This window comes from Salvelinus sp. IW2-2015, linkage group LG18, assembly GCF_002910315.2.
Source record: "Salvelinus sp. IW2-2015 linkage group LG18, ASM291031v2, whole genome shotgun sequence".
In the NCBI taxonomy this organism is placed as follows: Eukaryota; Metazoa; Chordata; class Actinopteri; order Salmoniformes; family Salmonidae; genus Salvelinus; species Salvelinus sp. IW2-2015.
In genome coordinates, this window is record NC_036858.1 from 58,852,017 (window position 1) to 58,873,164 (window position 21,148).

The 21,148-nt window shown below is 41.9% G+C and overlaps 1 protein-coding gene across 3 annotated transcripts in view; it reads left to right on the plus strand.

Moving 5' to 3' along the window:
- Positions 1-431: 431 nt before the first annotated feature.
- adkb (adenosine kinase b) overlaps positions 432-21,148 on the plus strand; it is a 272,625-nt gene continuing 251,908 nt past the window's right edge. The window contains exons 1-4 of one of the 3 annotated variants that reach the window (XM_024007873.2): positions 1,072-1,239; positions 2,057-2,176; positions 2,446-2,520; positions 2,609-2,662. In XM_024007873.2, coding sequence (XP_023863641.1) covers positions 1,226-1,239; positions 2,057-2,176; positions 2,446-2,520; positions 2,609-2,662 — 263 coding nt within the window. In that variant the 5' untranslated portion in view covers positions 1,072-1,225. Of the gene's footprint in view, positions 525-1,071; positions 1,240-2,056; positions 2,177-2,445; positions 2,521-2,608; positions 2,663-21,148 lie in introns of those variants that run through there. The other 2 variants (XM_024007874.2, XM_024007875.2) reach the window with 2 other exon arrangements.

Below are 21,148 nucleotides of genomic sequence, written 5' to 3' on the forward strand. Positions count from 1 at the left end.
TTTGAGATTGTTCAAAGTAGCCACCCTTTGCCTTGACAGCTTTGCACACTCTTGGCATTATTGCAACCAGCTGAGGTAGTCACCTGGAATACATTTCAATTAACAGGTGTGCCTAATATGTCTGGATTAATATGGCTGGATTACCTTGGCAAAGGAGAAATGCTCACTAACAGGGATGTAAACAAATTTGAGAGAAATAAACTTTACAGGTTGAGGTTATATTTAAATGTATTAATAGGGCGTCTAGGATATACGTACAAAATAATACGAAATGCGCTGAGACCAGGTTGGTACAGGTGATCTCGGTATTAGAAAAAGTTACCTACATTTTTCTATTGATTATAAATCGAAATCAAAGCTGTCTCACTATGGAATAGCGAGTCACACATGTTTTAATTCAGGCAATATCGCAAGCCAGCATGTGATAGATTTTTGTCCAATAAAACGGTCGTTGTGTCTGCAGAGATTAGTGCGGTTGTAGACGCCAACATGGAGAAAGGCAGAGTGACAGATCAAGTACTTGGGTAAGTGTAACTATCTAACCGTATTTAGAAACTCAATGCTCAGGTGTGTATAAGATGCTGATCAATTTTGGCTTTGTAGTGATGCTTCGTAAACAAGCACAGAGCTGGGTAGGTAGCTAGTGAAAGCAGTATCGATCTGTGCGATACTGGTTCAGGTAGCTAGCAAGAATGCAATGAATTTCCACGTGCAACAATATTGGCGCATAATATCTTGTTCTGACACGCMCTCTTATGAAACGAGATTACACAAGTTGTCATTCTGCTGCTGTGCTTAAATTATTGCATCAGAGAGCACCATAATGCTTATATGGTGGCCATGACGGTCCAAGCTTTGTATCCCTAACCACAGCTGCATTTTCCATGCATGATGCAAAATGGATACGTTGTACATCGGCTATTAATCAGTATGTGCAACAAAGTATCACATTAGGGAACGCTAATGTTTATTTAAGTAACTAGCTATGCAAACGTGCTAAGGACTGAAAATAGGTGACGTGTGCAGCCAACCACATACCTAGAAAAAAAGTATATCGCGCCGCCCAGTGCAGTTCAAGCCAATCCGTTTTGGAAACGGTATTCGAGGAGGTTCCAGTTTTAGTCAAAATTGCTGCGAAATTAGCACGCTGTTATTGCTGGTTGGAATTGAGTAGTAGCTTCACCAGTTTGTTAGGCTAAAGCTATAATCAACCTAAACTGACACAATGACTACTGCAAGGTAAGATTGTTATATTGCTGGGAAGGAAATAATCATTTCCGTATATTGTGTCATGTTTCTCCTGTTATTCCAGTGATAATGGTTAGCTCAAAAGGGAATAACTGAAACATCATAGTGATCGGCTATATCCTATGGACTTCTTGTTAGGGAATGACTTGGAAGAAACTGCAGGATTTGAGGGTCAGTTATCTTGTCATAAGAGTAGAACGTGACCATAACCTGTCAAAGCTATGAAACCTTGTCAAATATAACAATTTCTTTCAAAGTGTGTGATTAAAATAAATGTACTCTCAGTTACTGCCTATATTGTCCCATTACCATATGGAGTTTAAATGCATTATGGAATGTGCACTGGCCTGCATTTTTCAGGTTTGCTCTGTGTGTGTGCATGCATGCATAGGGTGAAGTTGCTATACAGGCCTTCAGCTGTTAGGTGACACACGAGCTCCACATGTGCCTATGTGATAGCTGCATGTGCCTAAAATATGATGTTGTCAGTGGAATAAACAGTTTAGGCTCCCCGTAGTGTGCTGAAACACCCATAGGGGTTTAGTACGATTCTTCATAACCAACACAGTTGCATCATGCATTCATATTCTGTCTGAGTAGAAGTGCTGATCTAGGATTAGGTCCTCCGTGTCCGTGTAATCTTATTCATTATTATCTAAAAGGCAAAACTGATCCTAGATCAGCACTCTTCCATTGGTCTCCTCTATTAAGACTGACAGTTAAGAGGATATGGTTTAGTTTGATAGAATGATTTGAGAGTGAGACATGCATATGTCGCCTCTGCTTAGATCCTGTGTTCTCTCTTCAGTACAGGATTCCTCATGTGTCCCACGTGTTGCTCACAGGGAACAGCTCAGATGACAGACTTGACTTGTCTTAACCCCTTTCACTCTGAGGAGCACAGGACTTCCTCAAATGCGCTCCACTGGTAACAGAGCCACCACAGAAACACAGGGACAGGTGTCACACTGCCTCACTTGGCAGGCCCTAGATCTTTGTCTGGTCACAACCTGTGGGGAACTGAACATGTTCATGGTTTCGATTTAAGCGATTTGCCGTTCCACCATTTTAGGCAACATTGTCTGAAGACTCTGGGATTTCAGCACTTWCACTACTTTTATTTACTTTGTCACACCAGATGTGGGGATGAGGCTGACTGGAGTGTCTGAGTCATGCTTCTCTATCTTTTCTCTCCAGTGAAAATGCTCTATTTGGGATGGGCAACCCCCTGCTGGACATCTCGGCTGTTGTGGACAAGGACTTCCTCGACAAGTGAGTTTTGAACATAACCATTTTAGACTAAGCTAACCATGCATCTTATCAAATTCTGTTTATTTTAATATTGCTTCCGTCTCAATAGGTATGGACTGAAGCCCAACGACCAGATACTGGCGGAGGACAAGCACAAAGCCATGTGAGTAACGGACCGCTAAAACAGCGACTATTTAACACACACACACTTCAATATTGACTTTTTACTCTCAAATTTAGTCAACTAGAGTTTATTCATACTTCTCCAGAAGCATCTTGGCATAATAAGCAGTACTCAAAATAGCTGACTGGGAGTGTGTCCCAAATGTCACTCTGTTCCCTATTTAGTATGTGACTTTATAGGCCCTGGTCAAAAGTAGTGCACTATATACAGAATAGGGTGCAATTCGGGACATGTCCTGGGTGTCTATAAATCTGCCTTTCGTAACGGGGCAACTGCACTTGATCTGGAGGTCCCCAAGCATGGCCATGGCACACCCATGCAACTTTCACCATGATGCGGCCGTTAGGCACAAGAATGCACCCCGACACTGACTCCGTTATTCTACTACAGTTCACCATCCAAGCTGCCAAATGGTAGACTATTGGAAATGTATGGCTCATGGATTTTGACAAGGAATTAGAGGACTTGAATAATGTAATATTGTTGAAATGTAGGCTGTGCGCTATTGATTTGCATGCACTTTGCAGCAGTTGTAACTTTGACACTGACTGTAGAGGGATGATTCTCTCTGAACATCTGTGTAGTCTAAATATAGATTCTGCTGGAGGAGCTGATGGTTACACAGCCTCAAAAATAACCCTTCTCCACCCTACATTATAGAAGGTGCTAATTCACCAACAATATAACCTCAGCCTTGGGGTTAGGCAGCACTTAAAATACCATAGTGTTAGGAGGATATATTAGCCTCCGATGTCTTCTGTTGACACCCAAAGTAGAGCTGGATTTTAGGGATGGTCTGATATGAGTAGTCTTTCCATTCTGAAGTCAGCACTCCATAGGAATCTAAATGGGGTGTGGTGAGTGGGAGGGTCTTCAGAGGCTGCATTGCCTGGGTCGTATTCATTGTTGCACACCATAGCACAATGTTTTGCAGTGAAAATGAGCATTTGTCCCTCCCTGTTTCATCTGTTTGGTTCATAGTGAATACACCCCTCTTGCAGCAGTTCAGATGACAAGCCTGTGGTCTGTTTTTGATACAGCTATGCTACCTACACTAGGTCGCATGGACAAAAGTATGTGGACACCTGCTCGTCGAACATCTCCTTCCAAAATCATGGGCTTTAATATGGAGGTGGGGGGGTGGGGGCATTTACTGCTATAACAGCCTCCATTCCTCTGGGAAGGTGTTCCACTAGATGTTGGGACATTGCTGCAGGTACTTGTTTCCATTCAGCTACAAGAGCATTAGCGGGGTTGAATGATTAGGCCTGGCTTGCAGTCGGCATTCCAATTCATCCCAAAGGTGTTCGATGGGTTTGAGGTAAGGGCTCTGTGCAGGCCAGTCAAGTTCTTCCACACCGATTTCAGGAAATCATTTCTTCATGGACTTTGCTTTGTGCACAAGGGCATTGTCATGCTGGAAAAGGCCTTCCCAAAACTGTTGCCACAAAGTTGGAAGCACAGAATCGTCTAGAATGTCATTGTATGCTGCAGCGTTAAGATTTATTTTCACGAACTAAGGGGCCTAGCACGAACCATGAAAACAGCCCCAGACCATTATTCCTCCTCCACAAATCTTTACAGTTGTCACTATTCATTGGGGCAGGTAGCATTCTCCTGGCATCTGCCAAACACAGATTCGGACGTCGGACTGCCAGATGGTGAAGGCGTGATGCCAGATGGTGAAGGCGCTCCAGAGTACAATGCGGCAAGCTTTATACCATTCCAGCCAACGGCTGGTATAGCGCATGGGAATCTGAGGCTTGTGTGCGTGCGGCTGCTCGGCCATGGAAACTAATTTCATGAAGCTCCCGACTAACTGTTCTTGTGGTGACGTTGCTTCCAGAGGCACTTGGTAGTGAGTTGCAACCAAGGACAGACGATTTTTACGCATTTCAGCCCTCGGTGGTCCCGTTTTGTGCGCTTGTGTGGCCTACCACTTCGCGGCTGAACCGTTGTTGCTCCAAGACGTTTCCACTTCACAACAACAGTTGACCAGGGCGGCTCTAGCAGGGCAGATATTTGACGTACTGACTTGTTGGAAAGGTGGCATCCTATGACGGCGCTACTGTACGTTGAAAGTCACTGAGCTCTTCAGTAAGGCCATTCTACTGTCACTGTTTGTCTATGGAGATTGCATACCCCTGTACTCGATTTTATACACCGGTCAGCAACGAGTGTGGCAGAAATAGCCGAATCCACTAATTTGAAGTGATGTCCACATACTTTTGTATAGATGCATAGTGTACCTCTAGCCAAAAAGCTTGTGTAAGAAATTTGGTCACTGAATTCCTTTAATTTCCTGTTTTTCCATGTACCATGTGATGTGCTTGCTGCAGAAGGCAGAGTACTCCCCGGAGATCTCTAAAGGGGGAAACCAATAATCCACAGTAGTACTGTAATAAGATTATTATTATTATTATATATTTGTTTTTGCTTGCTTCATGCTAAAACTTTGCATTATGGAACGTTTTAGGCTATTGCTTTGGATGGGGACTTTTTTTCTCTGCGTCATAAGAAAACAAGGCGATTTGGCTAAACGCGTGCCGTGGAATAATGAAGTGAATGTTTACCAAGTGAAACCGGTTTGATGCTTGTATTTTAGATGGACCCTTTAGAGATGATCTACTGCTCGTGCTATTGCATGCCAGATCACTGACCAGTAGTTCAGGTGTGGTGCTTCTACTGTAAAGCAGCCTTATCAGCAGTGTAATTCAGTCTCCCCAGCAGGCAGAACATCGCACACAAAGAGAATAGTGTTATCTTTGGCATCACAGATACTATGCAGTTCTGTTCTGTCCTCATCAACAATGGCTGCATTCTTTGTCGCCGTTTCCACATCACCAGGACCGGCTCTGTTGGAGTAGTTCAGTATAGAGGAAACCTATTTAGTAAACCTTATTTTTGTAGACTATAGAGTGTATAACCCCTCGTCACCTGGTTCCTCTCTTTCTTCCTAGGTTCCTACCTTCTAAGGAGTTTATCCTAGCCACTGTGCTTCTGCCTCTTCATTGCTTGCTCTTTTTCGATTTTAGGCTGGTTATCTGGAAAGCACTTTGACAACTGCTGATGTAAAATGCTTCATAATATACATTTACTTGATATAAGTAAGCTAAGTAGTATGAAGTATCCCTCAGTTTCAGTGCCTGTTTGGTTATAGCCTACACTACAGCTTACTCGACTGCCATACAGTCTACTCATTTACTTGTGGAAATTAGAGCTGGGCGACATAGACCAAAGTCCATATTGATGCGATAATGATAAATAGAAATAAGTTTAAAACATTTATGTGCAACAGTTTAAAATGATCCTTWAAAAAAAAAAAAAAAGACTAGTTTTGATTTTATTTAACCAGGTAGGCCAGTTGAGAACTTGTTCTCATTTACAACTGCGAACTGGTCAAGATAAAGCAAAGCAGTGCGACAAGTGTTACACATGGGATAAACAATGGGATGGGATAAACAAACATACAGTCAATAACGCAATAGAAAAATCCACGTACAGTGTGTGCAAATGTAGGGAATAGAGGTGTAATAATTACAATTTAGCATTGATACTGGAGTGATAGATGTGCAAGTAGAGCTATTGGGATGCAAGAGGGTTAGTAATAATAAGGGGAAGATGTCGTTGGGTGTGCTATTTACAGAATGACAGTGATCGGTAAGCTGCTCTGACAGCGGATGCTTAAAGTTAGAGGGAGATTTGACTTAAAAAAAAAAAAAAAAATTCTTTATTAGTTCCAGTCATTGGCAGCAGAGAACTGGAATGAAAGGTGGCCAAAGTAAGTGTTGGCTTTGGGGATGACCAGTGAAATATACCTGCTGGAGCGTGTGCTACGGGTGGGTGTTGCTATGGTGAGCTGTGATAAGGCGGGGCTGTACCTAGCAACAACTTATAGATGACCTGGAGCCAGTGGGTTTGGCGACGGTTATGTAGTGAGGACCAGTCAACGAGAGCATACAGGGCACAGTGGATAGTATATGGGGCTTTGGTGATAAAACAGACAGCACTGTGACATCCAGTTTGCTGAGTGGAGTGTTGGGGGCTATTTTGTAAATTACATCGCCAAAGTCGAGGATCGGTAGGATAGTCAGTTTTACGAGGGTATGTTTGGCAGCATGATTGAAGGAGGCTTTGTTGCGAAATAGGAAGCCGACTCGATCTAGTTTGATGGTTGTAGCCATCAATTGTCCTATTAAAATCACCCATATTAGCAAACAAATGTAATTTCAAACTTCATTTTTCTTTAATATAGGCTTATTGTAATGATCGATATCAGCAAAATGCCTAGGGTAAAGTCAGGGTTTCCCTAACTCTGTCCTGGCCCACCACAGATGGAACAATGAGACAGATATTTCACCGGATGTATAAATGTGAAGCATCCGCTTGGCGTTTCCATGGAAACCCAGTGGCCGACAGTGGGAGAAGATGGAACGAGATGGATTTGGCCAACATTTAGCAAATTCTCATTGTTTTTTAAAATTTATTTTTTTACATTTGAACTAAATACAGTTTTCTGTTCCCAAAACTAAAATCTGTTACAAACTAAGTTTTTATGTTTTTATTGACTTTACCCTTTGCCGAAGTTTTTAAAAGTTGCGTTGTTTAGGAGTGCAAAGGTGAATTGAGTTATTGCACTCGTGCACTTCAGAGTAGGCGTTCCCTTACGGAAATATGCAAATAAATGATAGAATGTGCCAATAGGATCTCGCTACCTCGTACTTGGCRCTACCGAATTCCTTGCTTGTTCCATTTTAAGCCTTTTCCAGAAATTAGAATTACACCAAAATAAAGCAGTTGTCTGAGGATGGTGCTGGACCATCTGGCATACAGTAAAAAGGGGACAGTTTGATTCATCTTTTAAATAAAGGTTAAAATCCAGGTCATGCTTTTGAGGTCGTTGGACAGTATTAGTATTATGAACCAATGAAGTTCATGTTTGGTTATAGAGTTTACTGTACTGCCACACTTAGCTTGTGGTGACTAGCCTAGTTTTAGGTCTACTTTTGGTAGCCCTTTGTCTGCACTGATTGTAGCAACCCAAACAAGTCTGGCATGATGCCAAGTTGTCTAACTGGACCTTAACCTCGGACCTTGGAGATTAGCATTATATGGCAAACAAGCCCCTTTATCAAAGCTTACCCTTGTGTGCCACTTCCAAATTCACAAACCCAAACTGGTTAGTGATGTTAGTCTTTTTTCCATTTCTTTAGTGGTACAAATATCACTTGGGGCGCTCAACTCCAGTCCTGTCTGAATTCAATTATCTAGATAATCCTGTTAACATTATAGATGAACCATCTCTGGTACAGTGTACGCCGTCATCACTCCCCTTCCAGTCATATCTGGCCATAGAAATAAAATTACTAGAACAGGTATATCCCTTCAGACTTCCGCAATAGTACAGTGCAATATCCATTCTAGTAATTGTGTTTCTCTGCCATCAACTCTCCTCTGTCATTTCTGGCCAATGGTTCACCACTACCAGTCTGATAACTGTATTCAAATAGGTCCTGTCCTCCCTGTCCATGTAATCTTTAGTCATTCAAATCTACAAGTCAAAACTGATTCCARATTTGAGCTTCTACTCTGAGATGCTTTATGAATACAAGCTCTGATACTGTGATACTGTGATAAAATGCTCATTAATCCAAACATGATCCAGCTACATTGACCTCTTTCAACGCTATAGCTGTTTTAATCATCAAAGGTATATCAATGTTGCAACAAAAGATCCCTGACTGCCTCMTCCTCCAGTCTAGTACGATCACAATGGCCTACTTCGTTATTACCTTGGACTGTGCAAACTAATACAGGATTTACAGTTGAAGAAAGGGGGTGGGATCTCCCTCAGAGTAAATGTAGTGTATGAATAAGGTACAGATAATCCATCAGATTGACTGACTAACCACCAGACTCAGGATATGCATCCCAATGGCTACATAGTCCCTGATCTAGGGCCCACTATATAGGGTGCCATTTCGGACGCATCCATGGCCTGTTCACATTAGTCTGTCTTCCATATATGGAAGTCTTCTCTTCTAATGGTTCCCACTGCTCCTCAGGCTCATTGCCTGTTCATTTGACTGCATGTGGTTTCAAATGATGCTGCAAGAATGCTCCTCACTCACGGTACTAAGCATACCTCCAGTCTGTTTCAGAAGTGATTTTGAGAGGGCATGGTGATGGTTGGTGAGAGACTTGCACAGGATGTGCTTTGGTTTCAGTAGTTATCTTGTCATCTTAACATTGTTCTCTTTTAAGGTGGTGATCATGAAGTCAGATTTTGCTTTGAAAATGGGGCAGTGTGTACTTATTAAGTTTCATCTTGACTTTATGTTTTACTTGATATAATTAATTGAACAGCGTTGGTTACATTTAGTAGCCTATTCATGCACTTGTTTTAATACCGTCTGAGTAAATACATTTTTAAATGTAACTACATGCATAAGGAAATGTATCAATAGTTTTTTGGGGTTATCTGGATGACACTGCCACCATGTGGTTGGAAATTGAACCTCATGGTCACATTACAGTACCATGCAGGATAAACAGAATATCTAGGCTATCCTCTTTCTCCTGCAGGTGGCAAGTTTATTTAAAAAATAATATATATATATTTTGATTTAACATGACAACATTATAAAACACCTCAAATCTGCAAAATATTACAATAAGAGAACAATGAAAAGTATATGCTATTTTATGTTAAATGGGCTTTGTAGAGTCACATTCACTATTATGACTAAAATGTATAGGCACTATGTTAATTAGGCTAGAACATTCAATTAGTCTGTTAGATGACTGAATGAAACCTTGTAATCATCGTCAGTAAGGGCCCACAGGGAAACATTCAACAGCGTGCTGTCTAAACTGGACCTGTTCACATTCATTTTATGTCGCCTCCGTCTGTCCATTAATGGATTACTTTCTCGTCTTAGCGCTGGCGGCATGACTACTTTCAGAGGTTGTTTGCTCACAGCAATTAAGTTCATAAGCGCTCCGCTCATCCCTCGTTCTGTTTTATTTTCTCCTCTGTGCTAAATGCAGATTAGCGGTGTCACAATGGCATCCAGAACCAGAGTAAACTGCTCATTATGCAGAGTGACCCGCTGCTGCTGTATGAATTATGCAAAGGACTGTGTGTCGGTGTGTTTTAGTAGCTGGCTCTTATTAGCATTCTAGATGGATGAATGGTTGGGAGGAGAGACACTGTGTCCCAAATGGCACCCTATTCTCGACATAGTGCACTACTTCTGACGAGAGCCCTATAGTGACCGGGCTGACTCTGCAGTGGGGGAGAGGGGTGGGGGATCAGGCAGGGTTGAGGATCATCGCACACGACACAGGAGATCAGTGGAGGTGCCTCTCCTTTCGTCTGTCACACACACCGCCCCCTGTGTACACACACAAACACGTAAACACACACACACACTCACCTGCTGGTGTTGTGCAGTTCCATCTGCTTACTGTGAAGAAAAGAACAAAGGTTCTTCCTGCCTCCTCTCGTCTCTGAGTACAAGCTAAACATCATGGCTCCTGGCTCTGTGTATGTGTAATACATTTGGCTCTGTAAACACACTTGAATCCCCTATTTGTATTCATTCCTCCCTCTGTCCCTCCCTCTTTATGTCTATTGCTCTTTCTATTCACCCTCCTTCAATCTGTTTCTATCCCTCCCTCTCTCGTCTCTCTTTCTAACGAGAGGGAATCGTGAGTGTTGGAAACCCCCAAAGGATCTATCCTGGTGTGTCAGGCAGGGAAGGAGTGAATGGCTGTGTGTGTCTGGCGGCGCGTTGCATGTCTGTGTGCATGCAAGCGTGCGTGTCAGGCTGCATGTGCTATCCATCGTGCCACTTCACTGGATGCACTCATGCTTGGCTGAGTGTGTAGATGGACCACTAAAACTCCCCCACACACACTACAGCCCCAACCCCAGTCAGTCTGTTTTACAGAGTGCTGTATCTATATGTATTGTAGTACAGTACTCAAGGCATCTACGGAAACACATTAGGGTCATACTGTACGTCCTGCTCCCTGACTCAGTGTAGAGGTCAAAGGTCATAGACCCACATCCATCATTGACACCAGTCAAGGCAGCACACCTCAACTGCCATGTTTCTCAGCCTTGCAATGATTAATTTATGTATATTAAATCAAACCATTACCCCCCCCCCGAAAGGCAAAGCTCTCAACTGAGATATTCAATTGAGTTTAGGGGGCTGTCAGAATTGATCTAAACACCTACATGAATTCTACGTATTTTCATTTAACTACGCAAGTCAGTTAACAAAATTCTTATTTACAATGACGGCCTAGGAACCGATTTTTACCTTGTCAGCTCGGGGATTCAATCTAGCAATCTTTCGGTTACTTTTAGTGGTATAAACCCTGGGTATAAAAAGTCTAGATTGTGGCATTTAGTCAAATTGGTTAACATAGGRCAGTAATCACATTGGTTATTATTCCTTATGTCTCCTCTGTATTTTAAGCATGCTGCGGTCTCATGATGGCTGATGCAATCTCAATTAAATGTCCTTCTCCTTTAATAGTAATATCCCCCTGGTATTGGCAGTCTCTGCCAGCAGCTGGCGCTAGAACCACCAATGAAACACCACTGAACTGATTATGGGTGGAACAAATATACCCACATTTCTATGCATGTGGGCGTTCTGGTGTTTTATAATTATGATGTGGGTGTCTCAATCGCGCATGTTCAGAGAGCAGTTGAGAGCATGCTCTCCCTCACAGCTATTTCTTTCACAGCTGTTTTCTTTGAATCCCCCTCCCTCTGATGCGCTATAACTGTGTCCCAAATGGAACCCTAGTCCCTTTATAGGTCATTACTTTGGACTAGGATTCTGGTCCACGGTAGTGCACTATGTAGGGAATAGGGTGGCATTTGGGATGRAGGCGATGCATCCTCACACGCGTATAGCAGTGCTGTTAGGAGACCTGAGTGGTGCAAAGCACTCCCTGTGTGTTTTAAAGTTCACACTGGTTGCCCCAGCAGGAGAGCTGCGATTGATTATTTATATATATATATATATATGACACGTGCTCAGCGCATGAATCCCCATCAGCAGGATGCTGGTAGCAACCTCGGAGATGAGCGAACGAGAGGGCTCAAAGGCTTTGTATTCAGACTGCTTCAAATTTCAATCCTCCCAGGAGACTACAGATGGAGAAGAAACCTGTCTCTCTCGCTCTCATAGAAACATGCATATACACACATTCACTTTTTTTTAAATGTTATATATATATATATATACACAGTTGAAGTTTACATACACCTTAGCCAAATGCATTTAAACTCAGTTTTTCACAATTCCTGACATTTTATCCTAGTAAAGATTCCCTGTCTTAGGTCAGTTAGGATCACCACTTTATTTTAATAATGTGAAATGTCAGAATAATAGTACAGTGATTTATTTCAGCTTTTTCTTTCATCACATTGCCAGTGGGTCAGAAGTTTACATACTACACAATACTAATTGAGTGTATTGCCTTTTAAATTGTTTAACTTGGATCAAATGTTTCGGGAAGCTTCCATAAGCTTCCCACAATAAGTTGGGTGGATTTTGGCCCATTCCTCCTGACAGAGCTGGTGTAACGGAGTCAGGTTTGTAGGCCTCCTTGAGGTCAGGGCTTTGTGATGGCTACTCCAATACCTTGACTTTGTTGTCCTTAAGCCATTTTGCCACAACTTTGGAAGTATGCTTGGGGTCATTGTCCATTTGGAAGACCCATTTGCGACCAAGCTTTATCTTCCTGACTAATGTCTTGAGATGTTGCTTCAATATATCCACAATTTTCTTTCCTCATGACGCCATCTATTTTGAAGTGCACCAGTCCCTCCTGCAGCAAAGCACACCCACAACATGATGCCGCCACCCCCGTGCTTCACAATTGGGATGGTGTTCTTCAGCTTGCAAGCATCCCCCTTTTTCCTCCAAACACAACGATGGTCATTATGGCCAAACAATTATATTTTTGTTTCATCAGACCAGTGGACATTTCTCCAAAAAGTACGATCTTTGTCAACATGTGCAGTTGCAAACCATAGTCTGGCTTTTTTATGGTGGTTTTGGAGCAGTGGCTTCTTCCTTGCTAAGCGGCCTTTCAGGTTATGTCGATATAGGACTCGTTTTACTGTGAATATAGATACTTTTGTACCGGTTTCCTCCAGCATCTTCACAAGGTCCTTTGCTGCTGTTCTGTGATTGATTTGCACTTTTCGCACCATAGTACGTTCATCTCTAGGAGACAGACCGCATCGCCTTCCTGAGCGGTATGACAGATAAGTCATCCCATGGTGTTTATACTTGCGTACTATTGTTTGTACAGATGAACGTGGTACCTTCAGGCATTTGGAAATTGCTCCCAATTTTGAACCAGACTTGTGGAGGTCTACAATTTTTTTTTTTTGAGGTCTTGGCTGATTTCTTTTGATTTTCCCATGATGTCAAGCAAGGAGGCACTGAGTTTGAAGGTAGGCCTTGAAATACATCCACAGATACACCTCCAATTGACTCAAATGATATCAATTAGCTTATCAGAAGCTTCTAAAGCCATGACATTTTCTGTAATTTTCCAAGCTGTTTAAAGGCACAGTCAACTTAGTGTATGTTAACTTCCGACTTCAACTGTGTGTATTATATTTAATCACTGAACAAAACTGTATATAAATGCAACAATTTTAAAAGATTTTATATAATGAAATCAGTGGATTGAAATAAATAAATTAGGTCCTAATCTATGGATTTCATATAACTGGAAATACAGATGGCCCCCTCCAAAAAAAATGGGCCTCAGGATATCGTCACGGTTTCTCTGTGCATTAAAATTGCCATTGATGTTAAAATGCAATTGTGTTCATTGTCCGTCGCTTATGCCTGCTTATAACCCCACCGTGGGGCACTCTGTTCACAACGTTGACATCAGCAAACTGCTTGCCCACATGACGCCATACACGTGGTTGTCAGCCGGCTGGACGTAAGGCCAAATTCTCTGAAACGACATTGGAGGTGGCTTATGGTAGAGAAAATAATATTTAAATTCTCTGGCAACAGCTCTGATGAACATTCCTGCAGTCAGCATGCCAATTGCACACTCCTTCAACTTGAGACATCTGTGGTGTTGTGACAACTGCACATTTTAGTTGCCTTTTATTGTCCCCAGCACAAAATGCACCTGTAATGTTCCACCACATCTGTCAGGTGGATGGATTATCTTGGGAAAGGAGAAATGCTCACTAACAGGGATGTAAGCAAATGTGTGTGCACAATTTGAGAGAAATAAGCTATAAGGGTGTATGGAACATTCCTGGGCTCTTTTATTTCAGCTCATTAAACATGGGAACAACACTTGTTGCATTTGTTCAGTGTAAATACATGCACAAACGTGTGTGTTCCCACGACCCCTCCATAAGGCAGACTAAACCAGTGGTGGGGCAGCGGCGGTGACCTGTTTCAGAGAAAATATAAACTGATCCTCATGACCAAATATACTCAAGTGTTGGTTTATTTCAAGGACAACACCAGTCCTTTTAATGCTAGCTAAAGGCCCATGGCCTGGAGGGGCTGAATTTTGTTAGAACCCTGGGGATGAGATACCTGGCCCGCGTCCACAGAGATGGAAAGAGGTCTCATCTTTGTATCTGTGCCATTATGGCATGTGTGACAGCATGTGCAGCGCCATTGAGGTTATCGACATTATTAAAGTAGTCCATTTTCTTTTGTGTTTGAAAGAAGTTAATATTGGTGATTTGCTGACGTGCTGGAGTTCTGACCCAAATCTAGTCATTTATTTTGGCCTCTACGTGTCTGTAATGTATATCTAAAAGCCATTTACAAAGCATAGCACCCAATTAGAAGAGCATGCTCTGATCATTGGCTGATCTATTCCAACCAGTAGGAAACTCCACCCAGTTGACTTCTTTATAAAATGGTGTAGGCAGTCAATGGCGCAAAGTCCATGGTTAAACATGTTGAGTCCTTTGTCTCTATGGCTGCGTCCCAAAGGGCACCCTATTCCCTAAGTCCTCTGGTCAAAAGTAGCGCACTATTAAAAAATGACATTTGCAACACAGCTCTTGTTGAAAGTAATATGAGAATAAACATTCACCCCTCTTTGTAGTTTGTTTCAATGTTAAGTGCACAAGTACAGTGAAATGCCTTTCTTGCAATCTCAAAAACATCAATGCAATAATCATCAATCATTTTAATACTAGAAGGAATATGAAGAACACAAGTAAGCATACAATATACAGGTTCAGTACCATATTTACAATGTGCAGGGATACTGGAGTGGTGCAMTCAAAGTATTCAGACCCCTTGACTTTTTCCACATTTTATGTTACAGCTTTATTCTAAAATGGATTAAATACATTTTCCCCCTCAATCTACACCCCATAATGAAGCAAAACTTATTTTTGTATATGTATATTAAAAATGCATACTTTTTTATTTGCATACGTAACCAGGCCCTTTGCTATGAGACTGGAAATGGGTGCATCCTGTTTCCATTGATTATCATTGATGTTTCTACAACTTCATTGGAATCCACCTGTGGTAAATTCAATTGATGGGACATGATTTGGAAAGGCAGAAACCTGTCTATATAAGGTCCCACAGTTGACAGTGCATGTCAGCAAAAACCAAGCCATGAGGTCGAAGGAATTGTCCATAGAGCTCCGAGACAGGATTGTGTCGAGGCACAGATCTAGGGAAGGGTACCATTCTGCAGCATTGAAGGTCCCCAAAAACCCCAGTGGACTCTATTCTTAAATGGAAGAGGTTTGGCACCACCAAGACTACCTAGACCTGGCTGCCTGGCCAAACTGAGCAATCAGAGGAGAAGGGCCTTGGTCAGAGAGGTGACTCTGACAAAGTTCCTCTGTGGAGATGGGAGAACCTTCCAGAAGGACAACCATCTCTACAGCACTCGACCAATCAGGCCTTTATGGTAGTGGCCAGACGGAAGCCACTCCTCAGTACAAGGCACATGACAGCCGCTTGGAGTTTAACAAAAGGCAACTAAAGGACTCTGACCATGAGAAACACGATTCTCTGTTCTGATGAAACCAAGTGTCACGTCTGGAGGAAACCTGGCACCATCCCTACGGTGAAGCATGGTGGTGGCAGCATGCTGTGGGGATGTTTTTCAGCGATTGGGAGGCAAGTCAGGATCAAGGGAAAGTTTAACGGAGCAAAGTACAGAGATCCTTGATGAAAATGTGTGCCATACCTCTACGTTGTAGAATAATAGTGAAGACAACTATGAAATAACACATTTTGGAATCATGTAGTAAAAGTTTGAAACAAATCAATGTGAGATTCTTCAAAGTAGCCACCCTTTGCCTTGATGACAGCTTTGCACACTCTTGGCATTCTCTCAACCAGCTTCATGAGATTGTCACCTAGAATGCATTTCAATTAACAGGTGTGCCTTTTGTTAAAAGTTAATTTGAAATGTCTTTCCTTAATGCGTTTGAGCCAATCAGTTGTGTTGTGACAAGGTAAGGGTGGTATACAGAAGATGGCCCTATTTGGTAAAAGACCAAATCCATATTATGGTAAGAACATATCAAATCAGTAAAGAGAAACGACATTCAATCATTACTCTAAGAGATGAAGGTCAGTAAGTGCGGAACATTTTAAAGAACTTTGAAAGTTTCTTCAAGTGCAGTCGCAAAAACCATCAAGCACTATGATGAAACTGGCTCTCATGAGGACCACCACAGGAAAGGAAGACCCAGAGTTACCTCTGCTGCAGAGGATACGTTCATTAGTTAGTCTTGCTTGTGCCAAGAAAAAGGAGCAATGGACATTAGATCTGATGAGTCCAAATGTGAGATTTTTGATTCCAACCGCCGTGTGTCTGACGCAGAGTAGGTGAACGGAGGATCTCTGCATATGTGGTTCCCACCGTGAAGCATGGAGGTGCTTTGCTGGTGACACTGTCAGTGATTTTATTTAGAATTCAAAGCACACTTTACCAGCATGGCTACTACACCATTCTGCAGTGATATGCTATCCCATCTGGTTTGTGCTTAGTCCCACTATCATTTGTTTTTCAACAGGACAATGACCCAAAACACACCTCCAGGCTGTGTAAGGGCTATTTGACCAAGGAGAGATATGGAGTGCTGCATTAGATGACCTGGCCTCCACAATCCCTCAACCCAATTGGGATGAGTTGGGCCGCCGAGTGAAGGAAAAGCATTCAACAAGTGCTCAGCATATGTGGGAACTCCTTCAAATGTCACCCTGGAAAAGCATTCTTCATGAAGCTGTTTGAGAATGAAAAGCTGTCATCAAGGCAAAGGGTGACTACTTTGAAGAATCACATTTTTTTTGATTTGTTTAACACTGTTTTGGTTACTACATTATTCCATGTTATTTCAGTTTTTTTCAATTTAAAGTTCTTGTTTTTCAACCAAAACACATTCCACGCTCACAGATGTGACAACCCCCCCTCCCCCCTCCCCCCACAAAATATATATATTAAAAACAAACTTGCAGCAGCACTATCAAGGTTCTTGTTAGCCATTTCCAGCCTTAGCTGAGACGACGAGATAATAATTTGTTTTTACAGCACCTTACACTATTACATAGTTTTGATGTCTTCACTGTTATTCTATGTTGTAGAAAATAGTAAAAGTAACTAGAATGAGTAGGTTTCCAAACCTTTGCTTGGAACTATGTAAATATGATTTCAGTTTTATTTTTATTACATTTGCTAATGTCTAAACCTGTTTTCGCTTTGCTTTTATCGGATATTGTGTGTAGATTGAAGGGGGAAATAATTTTTTTAATACATTTTAAAATTAGACTAACGTAAAAACAAAATGTGGAGAAACTGAAGGTCTGAATACTTTCCCGAATGCACTATGTAAGGTGACTAATCAACAGGATGTAATATAAACAGCAGCAGCTTGCGAGTGTGTGTAGTCAGTATAAATGTATGTGTAAGTTAGCAGATGGCGTGAGTGTGCATCGACAGTGTAAAAATTAAAAGGTCAATAAAGATGGGTTAACTCAGTATGTGTAGCTATTTAGCAGTCTTATGGCATGGGGATAGAAGTTGTTCAGGAGCCTGTTGGTGCCAGACTTGATGCACCGGTACAGATTTGCTGTGCGGAAGCAGTGAAAATAGTCGGTCTTGGGTGGTTGGTGTCTTTTTAACGATTTTTCTGGGCCTTCCTTCCACACTGCCTGATATAGATGTCCTGGTTGGCAAGGAGCTCTGCCCCAGTGATGTAATGGGCTATCTGCACAACCCTCTGTAGCGCCACGCGATTGAGGGCGGTACTCTTGCCATAGCCTGCATCACTGCTTGGTATTTGCAGTGTGTGTGTGTGTGCACGCGTCAGAGGACAGTCAGAAACAAATCATACATTGTAGTTTAAACATTTTCTCGTTCTTTAATACCTAGTACTCCATCCTAATGCCCGAATGTTCTATCCTGATTAGAAGATTCAATTCATTGTGATGCTTTCTCACAGGTTACAACAGACAGAAGAGAGGCACTCACTACATTTCAGGCATTGAAGGAAAAGTACATCTATTTCCGAGCGGGGGAGAGATAATTAATGATGCTTTCTGGTGTCGGGACGAGCCTTCCCACTGACTATTGATTTGAAACAAACTGACTAACCCTTTGAAGGCTTTGACAAACAATTTAATTGGGGGGGAAACAACTTTCACCTCACCCTCTCCTCCTTTCATCACCCTCTCCACTTATGAGTACAAAATGGTATCCTATTCCCTATATAGTGCACTACTTTTGAAAATATAGCACTATATAGAGAGTAGATTGCCATTTGGGACGTACTACTCCTTTCATCACATCCCCAAGCTGTTTTCTCCTCTGTGTGACCTATGACCTATAGAAACCATTACTGTGCATCTGGCCTGCTGCCTCTGTACTATATTGGTCCCGTGTGACTCTTTTGTTAGAGCATGGGGCATGAAACTCCGGGGTTGTGGGTTAGATTCCCACTGGGGACTAGAGCGTCTGCTAATGTCAAATGTAGTTATACACACACAGTTGAAGTTTACATACAGTTAGGTTGGTGTCATTAAAACTAGATTTTCAACCACTCCACAAATTTCTTGTTAACGAACTATAGTTTTGGCAATTCGGTTAGGACATCTACTTTGCATGACAAGTCATTTTTCTAACAATTGTTTTATAGACAGATTATTTCACTTATAATTCACTTGTCACAATTCCAGTGGGTCAGAAGTTTACATACACTAAGTTGACTGTGCCTTTTTAAACGGCTTGGAGAATTCCAGAAAATTGTCATGGCTTTAGAAGCTTCTGATAGGCTCATTGACATCATTTGAGTCAATTGGAGGTGTATCTGTGGATGTATTTCAAGGCCAACCTTCAAACTCAGTGCCTCTTTGCTTGACATCATGGGGAAATCAGCCAAAACCTCAGAAAAAGAAATTGTAGACCTCCGTCTGGTTCATCCTTGGGAGCAATTTCCAAATGCATGAAGGTACCATGTTCATCTGTACAAACGATATTACGCAAGTATAAACACCATGGGACCACGCAGCCGTCATACCGCTCAGGAAGGAGCGGTATGACGAACGTACTTTGGTGCAAATCATTCACAGAACAGCAGCAAAGGACCTTGTGAAGATGCTGGAGGAAACGGGTACAAATGTATCTATCCACAGTAAAACGAGTCCTATATCGACACAACCTTATGACCAGCGTTATGTTTGGAGGAAAAAGGGGGAGGCTTGCAAGCCGAAGACCACCATCCCAACCGTGAAGCACGGGGGTGGCAGCATCATGTTTTGAGGGTGCTTTGCTGCAAGAGGGACTGGTGCACTTCACAAAATAGATGGCGTCATGAGGGAGGAAAATTATGGGGATATATTGAAGCAACATCTCAAGACATCAGTCGGGAAGTCAAAGCTTGGTCTTCCAAATGGACAATGACCCCAAGCATACTTCCACAGTTGTGGCAAAATGGCTTAAGGACAACAAAGTCAAGGTATTGGAATGGCCATCACAAAGCCCTGACCTCAATCCTATAGAACATTTGTGGGCGTGTGCGAGCAAGGAGGCCTACAAACCTGACTCAGTTAGACCTGCTCTGTCAGGAGGAATGGGCCAAAATTCACCAAACTTATTGTGGGAAGCTTGTGGAAGGCTACCAGAAACGTTTGACCCAAATACTAATTGAGTGTATGTAAACTTCTGACCCACTGGGAATGTGATGAAAGGAATTAAAGCTGAAATAAATCACTCTACTATTTCACATTCTTAAAATAGTGGTGTTCCTAACTGTTCTAAAACAGGGAATTTTTACTAAGATATTAAATGTCAGGTGTATGTAAACTTCCGACTTCAACTGTATTTAAATACTTTTTCATTGTAGAGCGCTTTTCAGTTAGACAGTAATCATTGAACTCTAACATTGAGCAACCATTCCAAAAATAGGATTTAATAAAAGGGCAAAAACATTAAATGAGAATTTAAAAGATAACTAGTAGCTTAGTACTATATAAGGTGATAACTAAGACTAAAACAATACTGTCTGCTACCAATACAAGGAAGGCTGTCTCAGTTCCGAGAGGATGCACACAGATGGGGGAAGATTGGTTCTAGAACTAGTCTCTGCTCTACTTCAGATGCCTAGCTGTTTAAAACTAAGATTGTCCAAATATTTTAAAACTATTTGTCGTTTTGTAGAGCAAAACTTTTTGGTCCTACGCAGCGCATGGATCCCTTTTGTGCACTCAACGTTGTTGATGCGTTGAGTTTCCATTTAGGCCTATTTGGCAGGAGAACTGTGAAACCAGCTGTATAGCCTACTGGCTTTAAAAAATATATATTTTTAAATTAAAGAATGTTGGTCAATGTTGTCTGCTTTTCATTAAATCTTGCATAGCTGTTCTTATGGCCTAAAATACATTGTTCATATGGGCAGAATATTATCTGTAGATGGTTGAGGTACAGTATGATGTTGGAAGATGACTGCGTCAATTATTTTGACAACAGCGGAGTGGCTTCCCCAAGCTGCATGATAACAGTGCCTAAAACTACTTGATTCATCACTGTGGTGCATTATTTTTGCTGCTCTAACAAGGCAGTAAAGACAATGGGAGAAATTATTTTTTCAAATTACCACAATCATGAGACTCAAATGTCGGAAAAGCGAAGAAACCTTTTTGCCCGTCACGACCTGAACCAAGACAGGAGCAGTCCCTGTACTGACAGCATTTCATCACTGGTAAGTCTAATCGATTTTAGAGTTTAGTTTGTTTGTTCAGGGCTACAACACAAGTGTGCTGTTGGGAGGACTGGAATTGGAAACCACTGCTGTAGGCCTATTGCTGCATTGGCATTGCATGCCATTATGAGCTGCAAAATGGGTTCACATGGCTGATATCCTGAGGGGGGAAAYAAATATTTAAAAAATAAAATAAAAAGTGA